Below are 26779 nucleotides of genomic sequence, written 5' to 3' on the forward strand. Positions count from 1 at the left end.
GAACCCCTGAGCCCAACTCACCGAACCCCTAGGGTTCGATCGAACCCAGGTAAAGAACCACTGTTGTAAACTGTAAGTAAGTTAGATGCTAGCTTTTTGAGTTAATTTTGCAACCATTTACCCTACAATCATATAACTTGGTATGTGACGCTTGTTAACTGTTAGCGTGCTAACGTTAAAGTGCTAACTTTTAAAGCTATTTTTACACCTTCTACTCTAATTCCCCAGCCATATAACTTGGTATGTGACACAAGCTAACTGTTAGCATGCTCACCATAGCTTACTAGCATGCTAACAGAAGCATGCTAACTTTTTGAGCCAGTTTTGCAACCGTTTACACCGCAGTCGTATAACTTGGCATGTGACATTTGTTACATGCAAACAATAGCATGCTAGCAAGCTAACTTAATCTTGCTAACTTTTTCATCTAATTTTACACTTTTTTTTGTATTTCCGCAACCATACACCTTTGAGTCATATCACTTGGTATATGAAACATGCTGACTGTTATCATGCTATCATTAGCATTTTTATGTAAACATGCTACTGTTTGTGCTACCTCTGTGGCTCATTTTGTACAGTTACACCTAAAACTCACGCATTCAAACACTCAGCACCATTCAATAAGTACGGTGGCTTCCGGTGACCTGCGGCCAGAGGTCCAGGGCACAGATAGCAGGCCCATCAAAATTTTCTGTTGTTACTGTATTTTTCGGACTATAAGTCGCAGTTTTTATCATAGTTTGGCCGGGGGTGCGACTTATACTCAGGAGCGACTTATGTGTGAAATTATTAACACATTACCGTAAAATATTAAATAATATTATTTAGCTCATTCACGTAAGAGACTAGACGTATAAGATTTCATCGAATTAGGAGTGACAGATTGTTTGGTAAACGTATAGCATGTTCTATATGTTATAGTTATTTGAATGACTCTTACCATAATATGTTACGTTAACATACCAGGCACGTTCTCAGTTGGTTATTTATGCCTCATATAACGTACACCTATTCAGCCCGTTGTTCACTATTCTTTATTTATTTTAAATTGCCTTTCAAATGTCTATTCCTGGTGTTGGGTTTTATCAAATAAATGTCCCCCAAAAATGCGACTTATACTCCAGTGCAACTTATATATGTTTTCCCCCTTCTTTATTGTGCATTTTCGGCCGGTGCGACTTATACTCCAGAGCGACTTATACTCTGAAAAATACGGTAAATATGACTAAAACCAAGGTAAGATAACTAATTCAGTGTTAATATTTGAGTGGAAAAGTTTGACCCAGAGGTAAAAGATCCCCTGCATTACTTAATATGTTTATATGTTCATGCATCCTGATAGTGTACATGACGACAAATTAACTGTAATATACTAGGTATTATTGTCATAAATTGTCTTCTGTGCACAAAAGTCATTTCCAGCAATTGTCTAGAATCCAGCAAAAGTCTGCATTGGAAAAGTCTGCAAGCTGCATGTTAGCACTTTGCTATCACACAGCTCTGATCTGCCGCAGCTGAGAGTCAGCATCTTCTATATCATCTCGAAGATTGTCCTGCATCTGAGCGGCTGACTCAGCGCTCCAGTGGACATTCTATGACACACACACACACACTCTTGCAGTCAAACCCTGACGCATCCAGCGAGGAGGGGGCACTGGAGGAGAACAGTATGTTTTCCTGGAGGCAGGAAGATAAACGCCGTGACACAGCGATCGCAAGGTGGAGCGAGGGTGAGGCACAGGAGAAAAGAGAGATAGAGCGGAGGAGTAAGCGGGCAGCGAGGAGTGACACGCCGGTACAATAGGAAGAAAGTTGTGAGGGCAGGAGAAGGTGGGAGAGCCTGTCCTGTGAAGCAGAAATGAGCCTGGGGGGAGTTCGCGCTTTGATTCGTGTGGGAGCAGATTACACCGCGAATAAGGATAAAAAGCTCTTTGCTTGAGCGGCAATTATATGCAAATGTGCAAAAGGCAGCTGAGGGCACTTTGATTGCAAACCATCTGACACATGATAAGGAGATATTAGAGAGGAGGCCAGCGGACCAAGAGAAGATGCATGTATCTGATGTGACATCTTACACAACCAGCCATTATTTACATTCCTGATCAAACCTGCTGGCTGCACACTGATGGCCTAAAAGCCTGAATGATGTACAGTATATTATATTAGCAACAATATACCTTATTGCTTAATTGCTTTGTTAATTGAATTGTATTTATTTATGTTTTATATTTATTCAATACAATGGAACATGGATTTACAAACCTCTCGTTTTGCAAAATTGTTCGATATACGAACTGGAGTGAGCCACATTTGTCTCTGTGTAAGAACACTTCCTTCATTCATTTTGTGTCTCGCTGGCAGCCATTTTGTGCTAACTCGTATTGAAGAGATTGACGAAGCGGGCTTTGTACCACAGCATACCCAGTTTTTAATTTTCTGCCAAAGCAGACTTTTTATTACAGCGGAAGAGAAGATGCAACCTCTCGTTTAGTGGCGTCTCTTCTAGGAGCACACACACGGCCCCTCCTCCCTCTCCCCTCCCTTCTCCTTTCTCTCCTCTCGTCAGACAATATTAAAGTGGATTTTACTTTTTTAAATGTTCATTATTGTAGCAACATAGTTGTTAAAGTTAAGGATTTTAGTGATTTCTGATTGTTTGTGAGGGCATCAAAGGAACCTGTGTATGTGTGTGTGCGTGCTGGCAAAGCAGTACAAATAGGACAGTTGGGCTTGTCGTCGTCGTTTTGGCTTGTTAAGAAAAAGATAATTGATACATCTCCCTCTTGGTATGTTCTGTATCACACTTTATATTGTGTTCAAAGCGTACAAACCTTCACTTTTGTCGAGGTTGAAACCCATATTTCATATTTACATTATTTCTTACAGAGAAATTTGCTTCATTATACAAACATTTCTATTTACGACCTCTGTTCAAGTTTATAAATCGAGGTTAAACTGTATTAGCTCTGTGAAACATTCAAACATCCATCCATCCATCCATCTTCTTCCGCTTATCCGAGGTCGGGTTGCGGGGGCAGCAGCCTAAGCAGGGAAGCCCAGACTTCCCTCTACCCAGCCACTTCGTCCAGCTCTTCCCGGGGGATCCTGAGGCGTTCCCAGGCCAGCCGGGAGACATAGTCTTCCCAACGTGTCCTGGGTCTTCCCCGTGGCCTCCTACCGGTCGGACGTGCCCTAAACACCTCCCGAGGGAGGCGATCGGGTGGCATCCTGACCAGATGCCCGAACCACCTCATCTGGCTCCTCTCGATGTGGAGGAGCAGCGGCTTTACTTTGAGCTCCCCGCGGATGACAGAGCTTCTCACCCTATCTCTAAGGGAGAGCCCTTCCACCCGGCGGAGGAAACTCATTTCGGCCGCTTGTACCCGTGATCTTGTCCTTTCGGTCATAACCCGGGTTATGACCGAAACATTCAAACATTCAAACATTTACTTAGATTAATCGCAGGGTTGTTGTAGATTAATTTAAATTAATTAATTAATTTAAAGTTTGCAACTTTCTCAAAGTTACATTTTCGAAGCAAGAAATATAACAAGAATAATACTGGCTAGCTTATGTTACCATTAGCGGTTTAACAGAACATATTTATTTTATAAGTTTCTATATTTTTCCACAATTACTAATCATGTTGAGTGAAAATTGCTCATTGGCCGGAGTTATATGTCTGGTGGTACTTTGTGTGCTTTTTAGGTGTTTTGTAGCCAGCATTTTTATACTTTTGCTAAGTCTTTTTGAGTCCAAAGAAAGCAATGGACAAGTAATGTGTGACAGCATTGTCAACACTTCCCCTTATCCCATCCCTTCCACTGCACTAACCGACAAGTTAAAAGTAGATTTTATTGATTTACTCCTTCCGTTTAGTACTTTGAACCAGAAGTACAAGTGCCGTTTCACCTTCTAGTCGCCCATAGCGTTTCTACTCGTATGAATTTTTCATTTATCACTACAAGCAATAGGGCTGCGAATCTTTGGGTGTCCCACGATTCGATTCTATATCGATTCTTGGGGTCACGATTTGATTATAAATCGATTTTTTCGATTCAAGGCGATTCTTGATTCAAAAACTTTTTCCGATTCAAAACAATTCTCTATTCATTCAATTCATAGGATTTCATTAGGATCTACACCAGTCTGCTGACATGCAAGCAGAGGAGTAGATTTTTGTAAAAAGCTTTTATAATTGTAAAGGACAATGTTTTATCAACTGATTGCAATAATGTAAATTTGTTTTAACTATTAAATGAACCAAAAATATGACTTACTTTATCTTTGTGAAAATATTGGACACAGTGTGTTGTCAAGCTTATGAGATGCGATGCAAGTGTAAGCCACTGTGACACTATTGTTCATTTTTATTTTATTTATTTTTTATAAAAGTCTTATGATAATGTCAATGAGGGATTTTTAATCCCTGATATGTTTAAATTATTACTAATATTGATACTGTTGTTGATAATATTGTTTTGTTGGATTGATTAATTAAAAAAAAAAAATAAATAAAATAAAAAATCGATTTTTGAAAAATGAGAATCGATACTGAATCGTACAACGTGAGAATGGCAATTTGAATTCGAATCGATTTTTTCCCACACCCCTAACAAGCAACATTTGTAAGATTTACAATACAACTAAAACGATTCATACTTACTAAACCGTCCCATGTGTGATGTCCGGTAGTGTTTTCATGCATATTTATACGTACTAGCGTCGTTAGCATTAGCTAATATGCTAACATGTTTACGAGTGTCTGTGTTAATATTATTAACTTACAATGGCATTCTTTTTGTATTGATTCACTTTCCGAAATTCCTCAGTAAATTCCCCAAAACGTCATCGTGGAGTTATTGGACCCGTTTACACTGCACACCAAATCAGATTTTTTGGCCCTCAAGTGACACAGATCTGTTTTGTTTTTTTGTCAGTCTAAACGCTTCAAAGTGCTTCAAATCTGATCTTTTGGCATAAGATTCAGGCCACATCAGGAGGTAGTACTGAATCCGATTGAAACCTGATGTTTTTCTAAAGTGACTTCAGTCCAAACGCAAAGCGTCCTGAATGTGATTGTTTCGTCAGCTTTGGTTGGGCGAGCTAGGTCACTCGTGTGCGCCGGAAAGACGCAGTCACCAGCGGAAATGGATATTTCATCACGACCAAATTTTCGAATAAATCATTTGTCGATACTGCGCAAATAATAGGCCATATGTAATATATGAATATATATTTTGATTCTGAAGAAATAGCAATTGACGGAAGACCGGAATTGACGCTGTGGCGCATTTGCTTACATGTGAGTTGAAAAATAAAGCTCCCGCAGATCCATGCTGATGTCCGTGTCTTCTCTACTTAACAGCCATAAAAAGAGTACAACTCTCCCAAATATATTACACTATAGACATCCATTCATACATTATACTACTTTCATTTACTGTCGCGTTAAAAAAACACAAATTTTTAAGGTTTCGGGACTTTTCTTTTATTTTGTAGTAAAAGCGATTTCCTCCCGGTCAACTTCCTTTGTTTTTACTTTATCGAAGTGCGCATACAAGTGACGTCGACGCCACATTGGGGCCACATTGGGACCTGTGCGTGTTTACACTGGAGTCTGAATAAAAATCACATTTTACTTGCCAGTGAAAACAGTCAGCTGTAGCAAAATCCCAATCTTAAAAAAATCTGTTTCGGGCCAACGTAGTAATTGAGTCAGTATAGCTGATTGGAGAGCTAACTTCCGCAGCTAGTGGGTCCATGACGATGACTTCTGTTTTGTTTGATCAGCTGTTTTACTGCCGTGTTGCAGGCACCGTTTGGAAACAATTAAGGTATTTACAAAATCCGTTTGTGTAAATACTGGAACTCGTGAAGGATTGATAGTCCTGGTTTATATGTGGGCTCACCTTTGAGATGCTCTCTATAACCTTCTGAGAAACTGCATCCTCTACAGCAGACATTAGTGTTTTTGTATAACAATGTTCTTTTTTTTTTCACAAGGTTGTAATTCTGGCAAAATAAATATACCAAAAACAGGAGGATACGTATATTGTGTAGAAGCTAGTGATAAAAATAATGGTGTTTTTCTGCAAAACAAGTGTGATTTTACCTCGCCAATACATTTCATTAAATGTAGCACATAATAACACTGTATGCAAATACAAAATGAGAATATTTAAAACTGTGTAGGAGGCGAATAGAAATGAATTTGTATGAAGCCATATGCACAAAGACCAAGAAAGAGTACGAGTGTTTGATTTAGTGTGTATGGCAGAGGCATTATATCGGCTAGATAAAATGTTATAGTTGAATGGCGTAGGCGCTGAATAAATGCATAGTGCGAATAACATTCACTGTTATTGCATTGTCATTGTGCAGTATGACATAGCCCTGCTTGAGAACACAGAAATATGTGTCTATGGTTTAATACATCACATTCCTCTGTTATAAGACCACTTTTTGGGGGATGGGGGTGACGGCAACATGTTTTGCTGGAATGTGATCATGAATAATAGATTTGTGTAGATTCACTGTTAGCTTCCACTTCTGATATAGTGGCTTCCATAAACAAGAGATTTGCTTTAAAAATGAATACTGTAAAGCCACAACGCAATGTTTTATCATATGCGACAGGCCATGCAGTGAATGCGGGGTTCAAAGACGGGTCGCTGGTAAACAATCGTAATACTTCTTTGAAAGTGTTTTATTTCATTTATTAACTAGATGAGGCAATTCCTGAAGGAATTACGTGTGAATGCTCCAATGCTGAAGTTGAACTGAAATCCTGGAATTTTTTTTAGAATTGTTGAAGTAGATCACACAATTCCTGAACAGGCTGAATATTTTGAAGTTGGAACAGTTTGAATCAGATGAAAAATGTGGGGATTGTGGTACTTTGAAGAATGTCCCATTGATTTAAATGGGAAATTCCCAGAAAATTGGGAATTTCAGGAAAAGCGGGAATTTTTTTTTTTTTTTTAATGGTAAAAAACTTGAATGGTCTGAATGAGTTGAAATGGTTGGTGTTGAAATTTTTCAAATCGGTCGAGAAATGTTGAAGTAGTAACATGTTGAAAAATGGTATTACAGAATTCCTGGAAAAACAGGAAAAACAGGAATTTTTCCAGTTCAAAAAACAACTTCGTTTTTTGTCCTGATTAAAAGGAATGATTTGACGGTGGAACGGTTGAAGTAGGTTGAAAAATGTAGGAGGAGTCGTCGCCAGAAAAAAGGGTGGAAATAGGGCTTTGGAAAACCAGGAATTATGGAAAATCCTGGAATTTTTTTGAACTTGGAAAAAGGGTAGTTTGAATTTCCAGAATGGTGGAATGTGTTGAAGGTGGAATGGTTTGAATTGGTTGAAAAATGTGGAAATGGTGGAAGTTTGAAAAATGGCCAATTCATTTTGAATGGGAAAAATGTCCCGGAAAACCTGGAATTCTGGGAAATCTGGGAATTTTTGGAATTTGTCAGAGGAAAGCCCGCAATTCCCGAATAGGCTGAACAGTTTGAAGTTGGAACGGTTTGAATCGGGTGAAAAATGTGGAAGTTAGAGTGCGCCAAAATCTGGAGAAGAAGAAGTTGTTGAATGATAACAATAAATAGATGAATTTTGGTGTAGAAAACCATATGTGTGAATGCTTTGGAGCGTTCACACAATTAAAGCAAGCGCTAGTGTGAGTGAATGTGTACAGTACCTAAGCATGTATCCTCTGAGGACTCCATTGAGCTGTGGTTCTGGAGGGGGCTGCCACTGGACCATGATGGACTGGTTCGTCCGACCGCTGGCCACAATATTCTTGGGAGGAGCACTCGGGGCCTCCTCTCTCAGCATCAGCCTGGAAGAAAGAGAGTGGAACACATGTTCAATTACAGATGAATATTCACAAATTGTATAGCAATTTACTTTCTATCAGTATTCACTTTCCGAATGTTTAATCCCGTTTCCATGCCAGTGTGTAGTGGATCAATGGACTCGTAGTGGAGGACCACCTTAGCTGTTGCCATGACCACGTAATTAGACAGCCTACTAGTTGAGAATCAACAGTGCTGGAGCAGACAAGTACTGCACTCAGTGTCGCCTCGATGGCTTTAAAATTAATTCATCCATCCATCCATCCATTTTCTACAAGTCGCCATCTCATCACAGGGCCAACACAGATAGACAGACAACATTCACACTCACATTCACACACTAGGGCCAATTTAGTGTTGCCAATCAACCTATCCCCAGGTGCATGTCTTTGGAGGTGGGAGGAAGCCGGAGTACCCGGAGGGAACCTACGCAGTCACGGGGAGAACATGCAAACTCCACACAGAAAGATCCCGAGCCCGGGATTGAACTCAGGACTACTCAGGACCTTCGTATTGTGAGGCACATGCACTAACCCCTGTTCCACTGTGCTGTCCAAAATTAATTCATAATAATTGCATATATGTTGTTGTCCATAGCAACCACTCAAGGGAAACCAAAACTATAATGGCCAATAAACGCTAGTTAGCAGCCGTATTGATTTTTTTGGACGGTACGTGAACATTTTATTTATTCTAGTGTAGGGATGGGCGATAAAACAATATCAATATATATGGCGATAGACAAGTAATCGATATCAATAAAAAAAGAAAGTGTTCGATAAAACGCTTCCTGAGAGTGATACGCTAACAGCCAATCAAGTAACAGTATCAACTGTTGCAGCATCTTGTTGTCTCTGATCCTTTGCATGCAGTGAGAAGAGAAACTAAAAATGAAGAAATTGTGTATAAAACAGGAAAAGTCTTTTTTTTTAAGATTTATTTTTTTAAATGGACCATCGTCAGACCAGTGCGGTCTGTAAATTATGCAAGGCGTTCCCCTCCGAAAAGACCGGTAATACCACACCACCTGATAGTGGATAATACCAGGACACCACAAATACAATATGGAGGAGTTACCATACAATTAAATCGAGGTTGGAGCATTCCTGCCTTTACATTGCTAGATATTAAAGATTCATTGCAAGTACGCAAGGATATGGTAAGACAGACATGGCTGTCTGTTACTGGCACCCTTCTACACTGCAGTCACTGGGGGAACAGGTGGCCATCAGACTTGACTTGATGTGTGCCCCAAATTGGACTTGAAGCACTACGTTGTCAACTTGTCAGGCATACCTTTTGACCATATATGGCACGGCTTAAATGGCACAGTCTTCTTGGCTCCGAGAGGTGTATGTTACTTGGCCATGTGTTAGTACAATATGTAGCTTCAGCTGCTTGCACTATTCTTGGCAAATGTAGTTACTGGTAGATATACATTTCTCCTATCACCACCTTATTAGCCGAGCTCACCCTTTAGAGCACAGCTGTAACTTCCTGGGATTAAACCTGCAGAACATAGTTCTTCTCAAGTTTCTCTATGTTTACATTTTCACACTTTGCACTATTTTGTTACACTTTATTAGGCATTTCTTACGTATTCCTTACTTTAGTTGTTACTGGTTTAAAATTTTGTTTACAGTGATTGAGTGTTTTTCATTAGTGGTACTTGGTTGACATTTCCTTTACTTTATGCCTTAATAGTTGAGGGGATTATAATCAGAGGCAGCTCACATTAAACAATAATAATAATCTACTAATATACAGTATATATATATTTTTTGTGTGTACATTTTTCTCCTGGTCCTTATTTTTGGTGATAAAAATATGAATAAATATGAACCGATATAAAACACTTATGAGAGACAAAGCCGTGTGTAAAATGGACACGACTATAATTTTAGCCAAAGTTCGCCGGTTAAACGTTGTCTATATACCTGTGTGCATCTTTCTGAACATCATCATCATCCCCAAATGATCTTTTCTTTTTGAGGAAGTAATTATTGCTGCTATTTTAACTGTCCTCTGTTTACATACACATTGATACTTTGTTTTTATGGTACTTTGATTGTCCTTTGCTTTTAAATGAACAAACGTTTAATAAAGTTATTGTATGGGATGTTCCGATCATGGTTTCATGCTGCTGATTGTCATCATACATTGGTGAGATCGGACGATACCAATACACGTACCGATGTATTATTGTAACTGTACATTTTTAAATTAATCAATGGTGAGTGCTATTGACAGTTAAACAATATTAACACAATATTTAAAGTAGTTCCTTATTTTATTTTATTACATAACATTGTTTGATCAAAACAAAATCAATAATACACAATAACTAAACAAAATTTAAAAAAAATACCTTATTACCATTTACATCTTAAATCTTCCTGTGCCCAAGAAATTATTTCTTAATTTTTTAAACATTTAACAAATAAAACCCATAAGTTGTTGACAGAATAGCACTTATTTTCTTCTGTTGTTTAGAGCTAATTTAGTGGTTAGCTTAGCTATTAGGAAATCTGCTACTGGCTTGCTCTCTCTGTGTAACATGTTTAGCCTTCTGCTCCAATGTTATTATTACTTGATACTAAAAAAACTAAATGTATTTGCTGTAATGTAATGTTTAACTGTGCACGGAGACACGTTATCTTCTAGCCACTTGTCAGCCGGAGATTAAAAATACATACAATGTCATCCAAGTGGCCTGGCGTTGATTGGAAAAACCCTACTGAATAACTGTACTCTTCATAATCCGATTAGTTGACTAATCGTTAAAATAATCGATGGCTAGTCGACTATCAAAATAGTTGTTAATTGCAGCCCTGACTGAATTTTCACAAATTCTCTGATGGATAATTCCATTCCTTAATTATTATCGTGAGACTTTTGAGTGCACAGACATACTGTATGACTAAATGTACAAGTGCAGACTAATGCAATTTATTACAGATTGACTCGCCACTTGAACAACATTTTTTCCCCCTATTTTCTGTTCTCCTGTCACAGCCTTACAATGTCATGGAATGCATTTGTTTGTTCAGTATTGTTCACATATTTCCAGCAATCACTGCAGCTGATACTGATGATGGAAGTACTTTTAGCCATCATCCCCTGAGACTATTTGAGCTGACACTGGCGCTTTCAAAGTGCAGACGCACGTTTGTGTTTCATTCAGCTGGCAGGGAACAACAAAAGAGCCTTTTTGTAGAAAGATATTGCAAATTAAGATGACTTTCCTGTTTCACACTTCTCATCCTTTTGTTAATAACACTTAATACTAATATACTTGATTCATTCTTTTTAATATTTATATTTTTAAATAGATTTTTGATTTCTTTGAATCGATTAATAATTGTTGCAAATAAGAATCGCAATCAATTCGAAAATCAAATTATAGACATATATATACGTATACATATATATAAATAAATATATATATATATATATATATATATATATTTTTTTTTTTTTAAAATCAATGTTTAATTTTTTTAATTGATTAAGAATCGCGATTCATTCGAAAATCGAATTGATATATCTATATCAATATTTATATATATATCTATATCAATATTTATATATATATATATATATATATATATATATATATATATATATATATATATATATATATATATATATATATATATATATATATATATATATATATATGCCGTCTGCACCGGAGCCAAACAGCAGGACAGGTGCAACAACTACATTATTACCTGTCACTCTTTGTAACTCCTTGTGCAGATCTGAATGCTTATTATTTAAATGATTACCTAAGTTTGAAGCAAAGGTGGCAATACTGATCGCTACATTTGGCAAGGCATGTTTTAAAGCCACACTTAAAGCGCGGCGCTTCCTTGTTTAAAGCGTCACCTTCATCGTTGATTTGGAAGTCCAAATACCTCCATATTGTACTTCACGCACCCTCTTTATTAACCAGTAGAATTTCTGTTTTTTGCCATTCTTCCCCACCACAATGTTATTGGTTGTATGCACTTTTTGTGTGAATTTTGACACATTCAACATCGTAGCGGCACTTAGATGAAAGAATGATACCGGTACTTTTCACAGGCAATATAGTACCGATTTCAATAAATTAGTATTGTGGTACTTTATTAGTACCGGTATACCAAGCAACCCTAATCCCTGCACTAGAGTAACGTTACCGTGTATAAACATCCAACGATACGTCGTACATTGCTGATTTTGTGCGACAAAAACAAATCCAAAGTGCTAATAACGGATATCACAGAAGCGTATGTCATTGTTTACATCCAGAGTAGCCATCTTTGAAGCCAAGAAAACACATTTATGGGTGTAACAATAGATTAAAAAAAAATTAATTTGAAATTTCATGTAAATACTATACAACATAAAGTAGCAAGAAACACGTCAATAATGAATAAAGCAAACATGTTCTGCACCAAAAATCACTTCATATTCTCTACTGCTCACTAGTGTTACCATTTCTGAGTTATTGTGTGGAAAAATGGGGAAACAACTACAAATGTGCGCTTCATTCACTAATGGTGTTACGAAAAAGATCAATTAGAACAATACATAATGATGGATATAGAGAACATACAAACACTTTATTTATTGAATCACAAATATTGAAATTCAACGATTTTGTGCATTTGCAAACAGCTAAAATGATGTACAAAGCAAACTATAACCTCCTACCCAAGAATGTACAACAATTCTTCTCAACAAAAGAGGAGAAATATAACCTTAGAGGAAAATCTAATTTAAAACATTTGGATGCTCGTACAACACTTAAAACCTTTAGCATATCTGTATGTGGATTTAAATTATGGAAAAGATTAACCAAATAAATCAAACAAAGCAGCAATATGATTCAGTTTAAGAGACGGTTCAAACTACAAGTGTTCACAAAGTACACAGAACAAAAATCAATGATGAACATCTTGAACCTTTTTTTTTTTTTTTAATTAAGACAAAGATTATTTATGTATTTAATATTTGTTTACTTACTATGGTATATTATTTGTTTATTATTTATGTATTCCCTGTTCTGTTACAGAGAACAAGGAAATAGGATACAATTGCTATGGTATGAAAAGGGGTAGGATTAAAATAAGCTCAGCTTCTTCCTACTCCTTTTCGGACGTGCTGTAATGAAACAACTGGACATATGTGATGCATTACATTGTATTGTATGCATGTTCCAAATAAACTGAAACTGAACTGAACTGAACTCGGGGTTGGTGAGAACGCTTCGACTTTCCGAGTGGGATATCCCACCTCGAAGGGCCTTCCAGTTGAAATTCCGACTTGGCAGTATATGTATATGGCAAGTCCCGGTTTCCATGGATGCCCAATCACCAAAAATGTTTGTCGAAATCAGATTTTGGAGGCTGCAGTGTTGTTTGAACGTTATTAGCAGCGTTTCCTGACCTTTCTCCTCAAACCTTCTTTCCAATTTCCTCACACACTCCGATCTCCCCTGTTTTTCTCCGTCCCATCTGCAAACTTTCACCTTTTGTCCATCATATCCTCTGCCCTCAATTATTTCATCTCGCATTCGACTCCGGCGTCCTCGTTCTCCCCCGTTGGCCCCGCTCCACGTCCTACTCGACCCCGCCCGGCTTGACCCGACCCGGGCTGCCCAGCGATTACCGCTCCCGGACGCGTCGCGAGCCCGTCGGCCTGTGGCTTTACTGTAAGCCGCTCAGCCGTATGTGTCCACGTCGCATTTGTCCCTCGGCTTACCACACGCCGCTACAAGCGATGGCCTTTTCCTTGGCGTGGATTAGAACTTGCAACATCTCCTACTTCTGACTGATGCACTAAGCTACTGAGCTATTAGCGCTGCGCTTGTGTGTGAAGCTGTCTGTGACCGTGTGCCTGGATATATGCACACTCCAGTTAACGGTGGACGGATAGCATGGGCCAGTTGTTTTACGGCACTGCTTTACTTCTATTAGGACAGGCACTGGCTCTCTCTCTCACACACACGCGCGCACACACACGCACACACACACACACAATCCAAAGGGCTTTGTGTGATTGAGATGGGCTTGTGTGTAGCCGTCTGGGAATAAATAGGCTATACATAATCTTCGGTGCTGCAGCTTTTGACTGAAATCGATGATGCACATTAGCGCGCCACACAGGCATCCACACACCCCTAAACTACCCCGCAGATGTGCCGTGCGCACACGCACACAATTGCACAGACCGTTGCACCCTACAGCAAAAACTCCTCGTGAATTGCCTTTTATTCCCGCCCAGCCGTTTAAGAGTGAATATTTCACATCAAGTGGGTTCAACACAAGGACGTTAACTCCACATATACACAACTTATAAACCCCAGCCGACTCTGAGGCGCGGCAACACTTTCTCATCCGCCCTTGCACGCAAATACACAAAAAAGGCCCATACATATATGCAGCTACAAAACAAGAACTCGTAAACCTCATAAGTTTGCCTGACACACTTTGTATGTCCCCTGCTATTAAGGAAAAGAGGAAGATTTTCTGGATGAGATTTTTGTGTGGTTGTGCAAATGTGTGTGTGTGTGTGTGTGTGTGTGTGTGTGTGTGTGTGTGTGTGTGTGTGTGTGTGAGAGAGAGAATCCCCATGCTGCAGGAATTAGCAGAAGTTTCTATCTGTGTCATCCTCCACTAGTTAATACCCACACACTTTTTCCTCCAAATCCACATGTGCATCGACTTTTAAATCAAACGCTTGAGTCGACCTGGATTCAAATGAGCTAGTAAAATGTCAATTTATTGCAAGCAGCAAAGGAGGGCACCAGATATTGGGGTGGAAAAAAAACACCCAGATGGGAGATGAAGGTTGGTGTTTGGACGAAAGATGAAGACTATATTTTATTCTGGTTTACTATGAATTTGATCTTGAAACGCTTTTCCGGGAATGATTTCTTGGTGACTGACGCAGCCTAAAATGCCCGAAAAAGTTGCGGCATTAAGAGTTAAGAGTCTTCTTTGATCGCTAAAATCCGTCCCATGTTGTTCATTAAAGTTCAAGTTTAAGTACCACTGATAGTCACACACACGCTAGGTGTCGTGAAATTATCCTCTGCATTTGACCCATCCCCATGTTCACCCCCTGAGAGGTGAGGTGAGCAGTGAGCAGCAGCGGTGGCCACGCTCGGGAATCATTTTTGGTGATTCAACCCCCAATTGCAAACCTTGATGCTGAGTGCCAAGCAGGGAGGTAAAGGGTCCCATTTTTATAGTCTTTGGTATGACTCGGCCGGGGTTTGAACTCACGACCTACCGATCTCAAGGCGGACACTCTAACCAGAAGGCCACTGAGCAGGTTAACGATTAAAATTAAAATTAGCGATGCTGAGATCATTACACAGCCGTTTGTTTCGTCTGGTCTCGAGTACTGCAACTTATTATTTTCGGGGCTCTCCATGTCCAGCATTGAAAGATCACAGTTAATTCAAAATGCGGCTGCTGATTGAATGTCATAAGATTAGAACATGGTGGAAAAGTCCATTCATGTCAGCAATTAACTTCAAATGTGAAATTAATATGTGATTTTAACTCATTACATGCACAGTGAGATATGTCAAGCCTTGTTATAATTCTGATCATCATGGCTTACAGTTTCGTAAACCTTCCATTTTCTGAGATTTTCAATTCAATGTTTTCATAAACTGTAAGCTATAATCATCAACATAATAACCAATAAAGGCTTGACATATCTGACTTTGCATGTAATAAGTTAATATCACATGTTACTAAATGTTACATTCTTGTGTAATTTGCACATGATTAAATTTCTTATTTTTATTTACAAAAAAGTTATTATGTGCCTCTTGAGACCTCACTGTAGGCTATGTAAGGTCATGTTACCTCTAAACTAATGCCAATCCACCCTTTTTCCCCCAAATAAGAATCGATAAGAGAACCGTTAAGGAATCGAATCATTAAGCAGAATCGAAAGTGGAATCGGAACCGGAAAAATCGTATTAATCCCCATCCCTATACTACTCCTATACTCTTAAGATGCAACTTCAAGGTTTTACTACTTACGTACAAAATATTAAATGGTTTAGCACCATATGATCTTGCTGATTGTATTATACCCTACATTCCGTCTAAAAATTTACATCCCAAGAACGCCAGCTTATTAGTGATTCCCAGAGCCCTACATAAAGGTTGCAGGCTCTAGAGCGTTTTCTATTCAAGCTCGGGCCCTACCGGCAACAGTTAGCGATGCTCCCACGGTAGAAGCATTTAAGTCCAATCTTAAATTTCACTCCAGCTTTTAAATAGACACTCTTTTAGACCAGTTGACCTGCCGCTTCTCATCCCCCCCCGCCCCCCTCTTGCCAGGAGAGGTTAGCAGAAGGCCACGGATAATCCCTGGAGAAATACCAGTCTGATACCAGTCCTCTATGACCTGGATGGAGATCTCCTACATTACTTTGCTAGCCCCCAATGGACTGGACTCTCACATTATCATGAACCATTTGCAATAACTGTACCCATTTGGCATCCTTCGCCGCCCATCACCCGTGATGTGGCTTTACACCAGTGATGCCATTGTGGTTTGTGCAGTCCTTCAAGGCTCCTGTGATTAAGGGCTATATAAATAATCTTTGTTTGATTAATTGATTGAAGTTGCGATTGTTTGAGGCCTATTTCTTTTAATAACAATACATCAGCTTGTGAGTTAATGAATGTGTTTATGTTTTAAATGTTATTTCTAACTTTTACCTAACTTGGCTATACATTTTCTGCTGTATTTGACTTTGGCATAACTAAGAATGTGTGTGTGTGCAATACCGTATATGCATGAACCTCCGAGTGCGATGAAGAAACATAAAATGCTGCTCTTATCTCGAAGGTTAATGGAATATTTCCAAACAAAGCAACAAAACCAGAAAGTGTGACTGAAACAATTAACACTTCGCATTAACTCCCAGTCGCCTTCTAAATGCTGGCATGTACCGCGACAGCTTTTTAATACTGAAAGACATAACGTATAAATGGGTTTTATCTGCCTCCGTGTGGATGCAGTAATAGCAGGAAGAGGTGGACCTCACTTCAATAAGTGCCAAAGCACTTCTCAATTAAGCCCAGCTCAATTAAATGTACATTTTTAAAAGAAATATGCCATCTTGCTTCATCTTGGTCTAAGTGTACACACCTCCTTATACCGATAACTAACCCTGCTTGGCAATTAATCGTCGGGGGAGAGGACAGACATGCAACCTGCAAGTCACTTTAGTTTCAGGTGGTTGATTAGGAGTGGAGAGGTGGTAACCTAGGAACAACATGTGCATACTTCCTCTCTCCAAAGACATTGGAAGGGGCTCGCAGGGTGCAACATTTCTAGACGCTTCTATAAAGTCAGTAAGTCGCTTGCTGTCCGTCGACCATACTCATGACAACTGTCACTTTGACTTCCGCATGTGTGTTGAAATAAGTACTATTTGCAGTGTTATCCAGCACTGATTTAATCAAGGAATTCACCAGAACCCTACAAATGCTCAGGATGTTCAGGTCAGGATGAGACATACTTGGCCTCTTTGTCATCTCTGAAGTGTGTGTGTGTGTGTGTGTGTGTGTGTGTGTGTGTGTGTGCGTGTGTTGTTTGTGTGTGTGTGGAGTTGTTATCAAGGTAGAAGACGGTCATGCAGCCCACTGTCCCAAGAGAGGGGATATGCTCTGTTTCACAATGTCACAGTACCAAGCCTCGAATTTTAACTTTTTAAGGTCAAGGCAAGTGTCACCTTAAAGGAGGGCTCATATTTTTGGGCACCCAGGCAAGTTAGAAGGGTACCAAGGCAAACATTATTTTCTTTCGAGGCAGGAGACATACAGTAGTATATATATATATATATATATATATATATATATATATATATATATATATATATATATATATATATATATATATATATCCATCCATCCATCTTCTTCCGCTTATCCGAGGTCAGGTCGCGGAGGCAGCAGCTTAAGCAGGGAAGCCCAGACTTCCCTCTAACCAGCCACTTCGTCCAGCTCCTCCCGGGGGATCCCGAGGCGTTCCCAGGCCAGCCGGGAGAGATAGTCTTCCCAGCGTGTCCTGGGTCTTCCCCGTGGCCTCCTACCGGTCGGACGTGCCCGAAACACCTCCCTAGGGAGGCGTTCGGGTGGCATCCTGACCAGATGCCCGAACCACCTCATCTGGCTCCTCTCGATTATATATATATATATATATATATATATATATATATATATATATATATATATATACATACATACATACATACTGTACATACATACATACATACATACATATATATATATATACCGTATTTTTCGGACTATAAGTCGCAGTTTTTTTTCATAGTTTGGCCGGGCTCCAGTGCGACTTATATATGTTTTTTTCCTTCTTTATTATGCATTTTCGACAGGTGCGACTTATACTCCGAAAAATGCAGTATATATGTATACATATATATATATATATATATATATATATATATATATATATATATACACACATATATATATATATATATATATATATATATATATATACATATACAGTCTCGAAGACTTCTATGGAAATGCAAGAACCGAGACTCAGATTTCCCTCGCCCGGACGCGGGTCACCGGGGCCCCCCTCCGGAGCCAGGCCCGGAGTTGGGGCACGATGGCGAGCGCCTGGTGGCCGGGCCTGTCCCCATGGGGCCCGGCTGGGCACAGCCCGAAGAGGCAACGTGGGTCCCCCCTCCAATGGGCTCACCACCCATAGCAGGGGCCATAGAGGTCGGGTGCAATGTGAGCTGGGCGGTAGCCGAAGGCAGGGCACTTGGCGGTCCGATCCTCGGCTACAGAAGCTAGCTCTTGGGACGTGGAACGTCACCTCGCTGGGGGGAAAGGAGCCTGAGCTAGTGCGCGAGGTAGAGAAGTTCCGGTTGGATACAGTCGGACTCACCTCGACGCACAGCAAGGGCTCTGAAACCAGTTCTCTCGAGAGGGGCTGGACTCTCTTCCACTCTGGCGTTGCCAGCAGTGAGAGGCGACGGGCTGGGGTGGCAATTCTTGTTGCCCCCCGGCTCAGAGCCTGCATGTTGGAGTTCAACCCGGTGGACGAGAGGGTAGCTTCCCTCCGCCTTCGGGTGGGGGGACGGGTCCTGACTGTTGTTTGCGCTTACGCGCCAAACAGCAGCTCAGAGTACCCACCCTTTTTGGATTCACTCGAGGGAGTACTTGAGGGTGCTCCCCCGGGTGATTCCCTCGTTCTACTAGGGGACTTCAACGCTCATATTGGCAACGACAGTGAAACCTAGGGAGGCGTGATTGGGAAGAATGGCCGCCCGGATCTGAACCCAAGTGGTGTTTTGTTATTGGACTTTTGTGCCCGTCACGGATTGTCCATAACGAACACCATGTTCAAGCATAAGGGTGTCCATATGTGCACTTGGCACCAGGACACCCTAGGCCGCAGTTCTATGATCGACTTTGTAGTTGTGTCATCGGATTTGCGGCCTCATGTTTTGGACACTCGGGTGAAGAGAGGGGCGGAGCTTTCTACCGATCACCACCTGGTGGTGAGTTGGCTGCGATGGTGGGGGAGGATGCCGGACAGACCTGGCAGGCCCAAACGCATTGTGAGGGTTTGCTGGGAACGTCTGGCAGAGTCTCCTGTCAGAGAGAGGTTCAATTCCCACCTCCGGAAGAACTTTGAACATGTCACGAGGGAGGTGCTGGACATTGAGTCCGAGTGGACCATGTTCCGCACCTCTATTGTCGAGGCGGCTGATTGGAGCTGTGGCCGCAAGGTAGTTGGTGCCTGTCGTGGCGGTAATCCTAGAACCCGTTGGTGGACACCGGCGGTGAGGGATGCCGTCAAGCTGAAGAAGGAGTCCTATCGGGTTATTTTGGCTCATGGGACTCCTGAGGCAGCGGACAGGTACCGACAGGCCAAGCGGTGTGCGGCTTCAGCGGTCGCGGAGGCAAAAACTCGGACATGGGAGGAGTTCGGGGAAGCCATGGAAAACGACTTCCGGACGGCTTCGAAGCGATTCTGGACCACCATCCGCCGCCTCAGGAAGGTGAAGCAGTGCACTACCAACACCGTGTATGGTGCGGATGGTGTTCTGCTGACCTCGACTGGGGAAGTTGTGGATCGGTGGAGGGAATACTTCGAAGACCTCCTCAATCCCACCAACACGTCTTCCTATGAGGAAGCAGTGTCTGGGGAATCTGTGGTGGGCTCTCCTATTTCTGGGGCTGAGGTTGCTGAGGTAGTTAAAAAGCTCCTCGGTGGCAAGGCCCCGGGGGTGGATGAGATCCGCCCGGAGTTCCTTAAGGCTCTGGATGCTGTAGGGCTGTCTTGGTTGACAAGACTCTGCAGCATCGCGTGGACATCGGGGGCAGTACCTCTGGATTGGCAGACCGGGGTGGTGGTTCCTCTCTTTAAAAAGGGGAACCGGAGGGTGTGTTCTAACTATCGTGGGATCACACTCCTCAGCCTTCCCGGTAAGGTCTATTCAGGTGTACTGGAGAGGAGGCTACGCCGGATAGTCGAACCTCGGATTCAGGAGGAACAGTGTGGTTTTCGTCCTGGTCGTGGAACTGTGGACCAGCTCTATACTCTCGGCAGGGTCCTTGAGGGTGCATGGGAGTTTGCCCAACCAGTCTACATGTGCTTTGTGGACTTGGAGAAGGCATTCGACCGTGTCCCTCGGGAAGTCCTGTGGGGAGTGCTCAGAGAGTATAGGGTTTCGGACTGTCTGATTGTGGCGGTCCGCTCCCTGTATGATCAGTGTCAGAGCTTGGTTCGCATTGCTGGCAGTAAGTCGGACACGTTTCCGGTGAGGGTTGGACTCCGCCAAGGCTGCCCTTTGTCACCGATTATGTTCATAACTTTTATGGACAGAATTCTAGGCGCAGTCAAGGCGTTGAGGGGATCCGGTTTGGTGGCTGCAGGATTAGGTCTCTGCTTTTTGCAGATGATTTGGTCCTGATGGCTTCATCTGGCCAGGATCTTCAGCTCTCACTGGATCGGTTCGCAGCTGAGTGTGAAGCGACTGGGATGAGAATCAGCACCTCCAAGTCCGAGTCCATGGTTCTCGCCCGGAAAAGGGTGGAGTGCCATCTCCGGGTTGGGGAGGAGATCTTTCCCCAAGTGGAGGAGTTCAAGTACCTCGGAGTCTTGTTCACGAGTGAGGGAAGAGTGGATCGTGAGATCGACAGGCGGATCGGTGCGGCGTCTTCAGTAATGCGGACGCTGTATCGATCCGTTGTGGTGAAGAAGGAGCTGAGCCGGAAGGCAAAGCTCTCAATTTACCGGTCGATCTACGTTCCCATCCTCACCTATGGTCATGAGCTTTGGGTTATGACCGAAAGGACAAGATCACGGGTACAAGCGGCCGAAATGAGTTTCCTCCGCCGGGTGGCGGGGCTCTCCCTTAGAGATAGGGTGAGAAGCTCTGTCATCCGGGGGGAGCTCAAAGTAAAGCCGCTGCTCCTCCACATCGAGAGGAGCCAGATGAGGTGGTTCGGGCATCTGGCCAGGATGCCACCCGAGCGCCTCCCTAAGGAGGTGTTTAGGGCATGTCCGACCGGTAGGAGGCCACGAGGAAGACCCAGGACACGTTGGGAAGACTATGTCTCCCGGCTGGCCTGGGAACGCCTCGGGATCCCCCGGGAGGAGCTGGACGAAGTGGCTGGGGAGAGGGAAGTCTGGGCTTCCCTGCTTAGGCTGCTGCCCCCGCGACCCGACCTCGGATAAGCGGAAGAAGATGGATGGATGGATGGATACATGATATATATATATATATATACATTTTATATATATATATAAAAAAATATATATATATACACACACACACACCGTATTTTTCGGACTATAAGTCGCAGTTTATTTCATAGTTTGGCTGGGGTTGCGACTTCTACTCAGGAGCGATTTATGTGTGACATTATTAACACATTACCGTAAAATATCAAATAATATTATTTAGCTCATTCACGTAAGAGACTAGATGTATAAGATTTCATCGGATTTAGCGATCAGGAGTGACAGATTGTTTGGTAAACGTATAGCATGTTCTATATGTTATAGTTATTTGAATGACTCTTACCATAATATGTTACGTTAACATACCAGGCACGTTCTCAGTTGGTTATTTATGCCTCATATAACGTACACTTATTCAGCCTGTTGTTCACTATTCTTTATTTATTTTAAATTGCCTTTCAAATTTCTATTCTTGGTGTTGGGTTTTATCAAATAAATGTCCCCAAAAAATGTGACTTATACTCCAATGCGACTTATATATGTTTTTTTCCTTCTTTATTATGCATTTTCGGCCGGTGCGACTTATACTCCGGAGCGACTTATAGTCCGAAAAATACGGTATATATATATATATATATATATATATATATGTATATATATATTGGCCAAAGTAATACTTCAGATTATTGTTACCAATATTGAAATCATGATTACTGATTGTTAGGTAAAGCAGTGTTAAAGTTAAAGTTAAAGTACCAATGATTGTCACTCACACACACACGAGGTGTGGTTGGGGTGTGAACGTAATACCATCATGTCATTTGTAATGTCTAATAAAAAGACTATAGATAAACATTATCCACATATCTATAGACAAATATCAGGTTTATTCTTTAATAACATCAACTTGTCAGCTTTTTGTCATTACATCAGAATCAGAAATACTTTATTAATCCCTGAGGGGAAATTACAATTTTCAGCACAATCCCATTCAAGAGCAGACATGATGCCTTTATCTCGAATTTTACATCTTGATAGAGAGTTTTTTTCCCAAAAAACATGCACCTGGGGATAGGTTGATTGGCAACACTAAATTGGCCCTAGTGTGTGAATGTGAGTGTGAATGTTGTCTGTCTATCTGTGTTGGCCCTGTGATGAGGTGGCGACTTGTCCAGGGTGTAACCCGCCTTCCGCCCGATTGTAGCTGAGATAGGCTCCAGCGCCCCCCGCAACCCCGAAGGGATTAAGCGGTAGAAAATGGATGGATGGATAAAAAAAGTTATGTACATTTATATTTACATGTAGATGCTGTATCGGGACAGATCCATTAAGAGTTTGAGCAGAAATACGTCGTATAGGAATTAACTATACACAATAAAACATTAACAAAATGATGTGTCACATGAATGATTTTTGAAGTAACACCTTAGTGACATGAAAAAAACACAATTAATGTAAAAAAAACAAAAACCTTGTGTTTACTTTTTAGTTTGGCTAATGAAGATGAAGTCTAATAAACAAGCTGCGTTCTTCTCCAGTGCCTCCTTGTAGTTCATAACAACAGTTTGGCCAACAAAAAAACCCAGGAGTGATCCCTCTCACATCGAATTAACAATCTTCACCACTTGCGTTCAATTTGATGATTAAACAAAAATGAGAAAACATTTGAGCTAGTATTGATGTTATTTGAACACTGATACAGTTTGCAGTTAAATAAAGGAAGAGTGAACATCCCAGTCAACAAAGTAAAGACTTTATAAACAAGTTGTGACAACTTTCATGACACATCACCTGCTGCAAAACATCAGATAGTTTTCTCCTTCGCTGTATACTTTGAGTGTGGGGATAAAAGCGTCTGTCTCCAATATTGTCCACACCTGTCACCATCTAAACACAGCAGTGTGCTCTTAAACGCACGGCGGGAAGTGAGGGAAAATGACGCTAAACCAAGCGCTTGACTCTGTTTACTCCGAGGGGAAATCTCTGGAGTAAAGTCGGTGTCGTTGGTTCGCCATGATTATCAAGCCAAGCGATGCTAGTGCGCATGCGCCTGACTTTGTCTTGCCAAAAATGCATTAATAAATTACGTTTTTTCGGTAATTAAAAAATTAAACGGTATTACTAACTATCGCAAATTATCATTATACCGTTTACTGTTACATTCCTCGTCCATTAACAAGTAAAAAATTAAGGGCGGTCACGGCATGTTCTTGCCGCAAATGTTCAATTTTTCGGGCATTACGGCGAAAGACGAGGGCGGTCGCGGCACTAGCCGTGGTTGCCGCGGTAAAATTCGAGCCCTGCACTACATGTTGGAAATCACATCACCCCTCACTGAGCCCCAGCTCCCCACTGCCAGCAGCACTCGTGCAGTTCGGGCCTGTGACATGTAACACCACCATATTTGACTGCAGGCAGTAAAATGGTGGATCAACTATTATCTTGGTACTTATTTAGTAATGTACTTGCTAATTTACGGTTAGTATTTATGTTCTATCTACACTGTTCAAATGTAATAAACACTTATTTTTCTGTTGTTTGGATACTTTACATTAGTTTTGGACAATTTTACATATTTGGGTATGAATCCAATACCAAGTAGTTACAAGGACAGTACAGTATTGATCCTACCAATATTTATACTTTAATTATTTCTGTATCATTAAATAAATGCATTTTTGATCACAATTATAATCAAGAAAAAAATCACAGGATGCTGGTAAAAAACAATATCAATAAAATTTTAAAATTATTTTCTTATTCCATTTTATTACATAAGATATTTACAATAAAGTCAATAGGACAAAATAACTCAAAAGCAAACACTACTATTGGTTATTTTCCCCCTTTCCCCCAGTTTGTAAACAACAACAACAACAACAACAAAAAGTGATATTGTGACAATAAAAAAGATCGATCCAATCATTACTGACTGTTCAGTACTGATTCTATACTTAGTATCGTTACGGTCGACATTTGTATTGATCCACCCATCCCTGTTTACATTACCAAGACCAGCATTCGGATTAGAACGTTACCGGACCCTGAAAAAAATAATCTGATTATGACGTGCATTTTCATGCATCACCTCTTAAATCGGAATACTTTACTTACACATGCGCAGAACCTAACGTCGAGGGAGAAGTGTGTTCTTGTTTGTGCTATGGCGCCATCTGTTGGACGAGTTTCCTCACTGCATGTGCTGAATAAGCAGTGACTGCCACTGTAAACAAACATGGCTTTGTGCATTTCCGCTTGTTCAGCGTTATCACGGTATTTATTTTGTCATGTTTTCCTTCTGTTCACAACTTTGTTTTACCTCTCTTTTTGAAATGGAGCTGTTCTGTGCTTTTTCTACTCGTATTCCAAGCAACGTTTCTAAGTTTTACAATATAACTAAAAGTTCTAACTTCCAAAACCGTCACATGTTTGATAGTATCGTTTTATGCATATTTGTATAGGCTCTTGTAATGTAATCAAGCTAGCACTGTTAGCATTCGCTAATATGCTAATACGTTTACGAGTGTCTGTGTTAGTATTAAACTTCCAACGGCATTCATTTTGTATTGTTACAGTTTCACAAACGTCACGGTGGAGTTATTGAGTCTGTTTAGATGATTGGAGAGCGAGCTTCCACAGCTAGTGGGTCCATGGCGATGACTTCTGTTTTGTTAGATCCACCATTTTACTGCCGTGTTACAGACACCGCTTGAAAACAATTAAGGTATGTAAATAAACATTTACGAAAGCTTTCTGTGTAAATAACTAATTTCACAAAGTATATATATCTGTCACAAACCTGGGGGTAAAGTTTGACTCAGATTTTAAATTCGAAAAACAAATCAGCAGCGTCGTTCAAAAAAGCTTTTATCAATTACGCCAAATAGCGAAAGTGAAACCGCTTCTATCAAGACATGATCTTGAGAAATTAATCCACGCTTTTATCTCGACTCGTCTTGATTATTGTAATGCCCTGTATGTTGGCATTAGCCAGGCCTCCCTCGCCCGCCTGCAGCTCGTGCAGAACTCTGCTGCTCGTCTGCTAACACAGACCCGCAGACGTGAGCACATCACCCCTATTTTAGCGTCCCTTCACTGGCTCCCTGTGCGTTACCGAATACATTTTAAACTCCTTTTATTTGTTTTTAAATGTCTAAACAACCTCGCGCCAACCTATCTCTCCGACCTCCTTCAGCCTTACTGCCCCACCCGATCCTTAAGATCAGCCGATCAGCTGCTGTTGACGGTCCCTGACACAAGGCTGAAGCTTAGAGGTGACAGAGCTTTCGCCGTTGCTGCTCCCAAGCTCTGGAACGACCTACCCCTGAGTGTTAGACAAGCCTCCTCTCTTCCTGTTTTTAAATCTCTCTTAAAAACATACTTTTATTCCATGGCTTTTAACACTGAGTGATATCCATCCTGCAATGGCGCCCCATAATACACCTGCTGTGATCCTGTTTTTATGTTTTTATGTTTTTATTCATTCTATTTTAATTATTTATTTTCTATCGTGTTCTGTTTGTGTTGTGTTGTGTTTGCTCGGTACTCGTTTTATCTTTTAACCTGCTCATTGTACAGCACTTTGGCTACCCCTGTGGTAAATTTTAAATGTGCTCTATAAATAAAGTTGATTTGATTTGATTTGATTTGATCTGCGGCTTAGAGATTGGTGCGGCTAATATATGTACAAATATTGCAGTTTTTATACCGGTGTGCTCTATAGTCCAAAAAATACGGTAATAATGGTGAAGGATTGACAGTCCTAGTTTATATGTGTGATCACCTTCTGAGAAACTGCATTCTCTACAGCAGGGGTGTCAAACGTACGGCCTGAGCGCCGGATCAGGCCCGTGAACAGGTTTTATACGGCCCGCGGTATGAGTTTGCTAAGTATACAAATTAACCTGAAATTTTTGAATGAAAGAAACAGCTGTTCTAAATGTGTCCACTGGATGTCGCAATAGCAATTCTTTGTATCTTTGTAAATGATGCTACATATGTACAAAATAAACCACATGATGTTAGTACATCAGTCGAAGAAAATGATCAAACTACATAAATAACATACTGTAATTTGATTTCGATACACTTTTTTTTTTTATCTTGATAGATTGAAAATCAACACCAATGAGTTGACTGATGAACATTATTACATAAT

At 40.9% G+C, this 26779-nt stretch overlaps 1 protein-coding gene across 7 annotated transcripts in view; it reads right to left on the reverse strand.

Annotated features, from left to right (window-relative positions):
- Nucleotides 1–26779, reverse strand: part of LOC133621737 (protein sidekick-1-like) — a 782002-nt gene that overhangs the window by 164845 nt on the left and 590378 nt on the right. For all 7 annotated transcript variants that reach the window (XM_061984042.1, XM_061984041.1, XM_061984043.2 and 4 more), the window contains one exon: nucleotides 7707–7847. In XM_061984042.1, coding sequence (XP_061840026.1) covers nucleotides 7707–7847 — 141 coding nt within the window. The remainder of the gene's footprint in view (nucleotides 1–7706; nucleotides 7848–26779) is intronic.

Source organism: Nerophis lumbriciformis, linkage group LG25, assembly GCF_033978685.3.
Source record: "Nerophis lumbriciformis linkage group LG25, RoL_Nlum_v2.1, whole genome shotgun sequence".
NCBI classification, from domain to species: domain Eukaryota; kingdom Metazoa; phylum Chordata; class Actinopteri; order Syngnathiformes; family Syngnathidae; genus Nerophis; species Nerophis lumbriciformis.